We start from the raw sequence: 4,408 nt of genomic DNA, 5'->3' as shown, positions 1-4,408 counted from the left end.
TTTTTTATTTTCCTTTCTGTACGATGGTTTACGATTTTTTAGGAAAAAAAAATATCATGTCCTACACACACACACAAAATACACAAATAAATGTTTATTGGAAATCGGAAAATTAATTTTTTCTCTCATTTTTTAATAGGAAAACATCCGTGACGTGTAATAAAAAAATTGATATTTACAATAAATAAAATTTTTATGAATAATAAAATGGCGTAACAACAATTTTGCGGTGATTTATTATTGAATTTTTACGATGTTTTTTTTTTTTTTTTTTTTGTTGCTAATTTTCTATCAAATTAAAAATTACAAAAAAAAATTTCGGGGAAAATTGTTAACGATTGTAAATAATAATAATAATAACAACAACAACCTTTGACTTTAATTATTTCATTATTATTATTATTTTTGTTTTTTAAAATTATTAAATTTTAAATAAATAAATTTATGTAAATAAATTTTATGCTCAGGGTCCGGATTACGAAGAATCAGACGAAGAAGAACAAAAGGCAAGAATGGTTAATTTATTAGAAGAATGGAAAGCTGCTTGTCAAGCGAGACAACAAAAAAAAATTGACATCGGTTACGATAATGATAATAAATATGGTTCATTGAATCGCGGAGATAAATTATATCAAGATGATTATGACGGTTATTCCGGAAGGAGGATAAACGTTTTAGCCACACAAAAATTTCCAACCGGTTACGCGTCGTGTCCCCCCAACAGTAGTAGTAGTGGTAGTAGTAGCAGTGGTGGTACCATTAACATGCATCTACAAAACACTTTTAGATTTACTTCTCCCGGTTACATGGATCCTACCGTTCGATTTCAACCTAAAATTCCCATCATTGGAAATTATCATTCTTATCAAACGCCACCGGAAACGACGTATAATCATTGCGAAACGGGTCACGGGATTTCGTCAAACGATTTTCCGAATCCATTGCGCACAAATTATGGTCCCGTCTCGTTGAGACAAAGTTCTATAAATTCACAACTTCAACATTATCCAGAGAATCAAAGACTGTACCCTGAAAGTATTAGACAATTCCAAGATTATTCAAAATCTTATCAAGATAGTAGATCTTATACCATGCCGTCACGACCGTTACCCGTAGTTAACGTTCTTCACGAGCACAGATTATATGGCACCGATGTAAATAGTAGGCTACACCAAATGTATCAAGATGATTCTAGAACGAGTGAAGACGTGGTGTCACAAAGAATCATGATGGACATACCTAGGCAATACATTGAATCCCAAAGAACGGATAATATAAGACCCAATTTCGGAGGAGTAGAAAGTGCGAGAACGTTTCACGATTCGTTATTCGCAGAGAAACAAAGGCAGCAATATCCGGATAGCGTGAGACAAATGGATGGACCAAGACCACCACCGAATTCTTTTCAAAGGCCTCCAATTTTAACTCAAAGATCTCTCACGGAACCTTCTAGAATGTATAAAGAATTAGATAATGATGATGGAGGTTTTCAACGTCAGGATCTAAGGTTTACCGAAACGAAAGGAGAGAGTTCGACGTGTCGCATTTATAATCCTAATCATTTAAAAGGTGGAAGATCTCTTAGTGTAGAAGTACAATTTGTGGCTGGACCTCCACCACCGAGAGAAATGATACCCCTTCAGGGTGCTCCTGGTCCTCCTCTTCCTCCTCCTCCTCCTCAAGGATCACCGAGACCATTAATTGCGAGAGGAATTCAATCCAACATGCATCGTTTACCATCAAATTCGATTGTTCATTATAAAAAATCCCAAGGTGCTTTTACTTAATTAGTTTTAGTTTTTTTTAATCAATGTGGTGTGATTTAGAAATTTTTATTTATTTATTTATTTATTTTTATAATAGCCACGACAATCCTAAATAGAAACAAAAAAAGAAAAAAAAATCGTTTTTTTTTTATACGTGTGTAAAAATAATTTTAGATTAATATCCTTTACAAATTTATTTCTTAACAAATAATAATAAAATACAGTATAAACATTTAAAAATTTTAATTCGTTTGAGGTCAAAGGTTAACATTAATAATTTTTTTTAAAAAAATTTTCTCTAAAAACTACAAAAATATCAATTTTAACAGTAAGTAAGTGGGGAGTAAAATTTATCGCCGTTTGTATATAAAAATAAAAGTCATAGAGTAACAACAAAAAAAGCATATTTTTTTTTTTTCTTTGTTAAAGTGGCAAGTGTGAGATTTTAAAATGATATAAATTTCAAATGAAATAAATAAATAAAAAACAAACAAACGTATCACTTCGTGTAAAAAACAAAAAAAAAAAAATTCGCGTTAGTATTTAACGTAGAAAAAATAAATAAAAAAAATAAATAAATAAATAAATTTTATTTTTATTCGTTGTGTTCTCCCTTTTACGACCCCCCCCTCTCAACCACCACCACCACCACCATCAACCCCTATGAGTCAACCATCCCTTTTGCTAAATACATATATATATTTTTCACGAATGTCATTTTCCCAGATCGAATAAATTTTTTTTTTAAAAAGATTAGAAAAAATGTGAGAAGATGGATACCCTTTCTTTTTTTTTTTTAATAACGAAAAAAAAGGCTTTTAAATTAACGTCCGCCATTAAATTTTTTTTCAAATCGTAACAAAACAAAAAAAAATTTTACCATTCTATTCCCACGACACACAAACTCACTTTCTAAATATGGCGCAGAGTTTTAAAAAAAAAAAAAAATTTTTTTTTGGAAAATTAATGTTTACCTTACGTTACTTAAAAAAAAAAAGATTTGAAAAATTCCTTTTAAACCAGTATTATTATTATTATTATTATTATTACTATTATCAGGGTCGATGATGGATGTTGCATTTTGTCAGAAATAAAATTGAAAAATTTATTATTATTATTTTTTTTTTTTTCTTTTAAAGTTAACAAAAATTCAATTTGATACTTTTTTTTATTTTAAGGGGGGAAGGGAGGGAGGGGGGAGGTGGGAATCTCCGACGTTATTAACTGACTACCGCATTTTATGCTTCATTTAATGTAAAAAAAAATTTTAAATTTAGATTCTCCATCCTATTAACATTCCATTTTTATAAATGAATGAATCCGATAATAATAATAACAATTTTTTTTTAATACGTTTTTACCTGAATGATTCAAAAATGAGGAGAATTTCGGTTAAATAATTTTTTTATCCGGTCACACATTCAGTGTAGCCAACTTAAATTTAAAATTATTTTTATTACTCTATGTCGGTTAATTGTTGTCGGTTTTAACGGTGAAGAATAACGATCAATTTTTAATTTTTTTTTTTTCGTGTTATTTTACAAACGTGTTCATTTAATTTTTTTTTTTTATTATTATTGCAATTATTTATCTGCGCCATATTTGTTTTCCTATCGACAAATTATATAAATAATATCGATTTGAAATATAATATTTAAAAATAAATCATTTCGGGCGGCGTCAATGAATTCTTCTTATTCGATTCTTTAATTTTTTCTTCTTCTATGGTTTTAATTGTCACTTATACTTATTTATTTATTTATTTTATTTATTTATGTATCCGTTTAATAATTTTTTTTGTTTTTTAAGTGCCAAGTAGTTTCCTAATAGTGCCTATATATTATACCGTTGGAATGGCTATTACTACCGTACTACTCATTATTTGTATGTTAAAATTGTAAAAAAAAATAAATAAAAGTATTAATAAATAAATAAAATAATTATTAATAATTTTTACTTTATTTTATACTGAACATCAAAATGTGAAAAATAAAACTTCAGTTTCAATGTTTTTTAGTCTTTTTTTTCTCCCCATTTCTGTCACATCCGGGGGTTAAAAAGTTTTTTTTTTTTTTTTTATTTATTGAATAATGCGACGGTGCTGCCATCATGTTTTTAACGTTATAACCAATAGATTAATTATAATTATATATTTATTTATTATATTTATTTTTTTAAAACCGTTTTTTGTTTTATTTTATAAATAAAATTTATTGTTTTTTTTTTTTTCTTTTTGAATTTTTCTAATTTCTTCGCGGTTGATAAATATATACATATGTAAAAAATAATAATTATAAAAAAATTATAGACTTGTTATTTTATTGCATTGGTACGAACTCTATTGGGAAACATTAGAACTTTTTTATTTCAAACTGTTTAAAAATCAATAATTGTTTTTAGTAAAGAGAGCACTCTATCGTTTGTGATTGAAACTAATTATTTTTTTAATAATTCAAAAAATATTTTTATTATTATTATTATATTAAAAAATTTGTAAATAGAGAGAGAAGGAAATAATTTATTTAAATATTTTAAATTGAGAGTCTATAAATAAATAAATAAATTATTTGTTTCCATCAAAAGAAGTGATTGTAATTTAATCCATTGGAAAATATAAATAAATAAATAAATAAATTTCAAAT

General features: G+C 27.0%; 1 protein-coding gene across 1 annotated transcript; it reads left to right on the top strand.

Annotated features, from left to right (window-relative positions):
* Positions 1 to 253: 253 nt before the first annotated feature.
* On the top strand, positions 254 to 1,787 carry Phum_PHUM080140 (uncharacterized protein; the record flags this gene model as incomplete). Its single annotated transcript, XM_002423662.1, has 2 exons — positions 254 to 340; positions 468 to 1,787. 2 exons carry the CDS (start codon positions 254 to 256, stop codon positions 1,785 to 1,787), a joined length of 1,407 nt encoding a protein of 468 aa, XP_002423707.1.
* Between the last annotated feature and the right edge of the window lie 2,621 nt (positions 1,788 to 4,408).

The sequence above is a fragment of the Pediculus humanus genome, genomic scaffold, assembly GCF_000006295.1.
Source record: "Pediculus humanus corporis 1103172107430 genomic scaffold, whole genome shotgun sequence".
Taxonomy (NCBI): domain Eukaryota; kingdom Metazoa; phylum Arthropoda; class Insecta; order Psocodea; family Pediculidae; genus Pediculus; species Pediculus humanus.
This window is presented reverse-complemented; position numbering and strand designations above follow the sequence as displayed.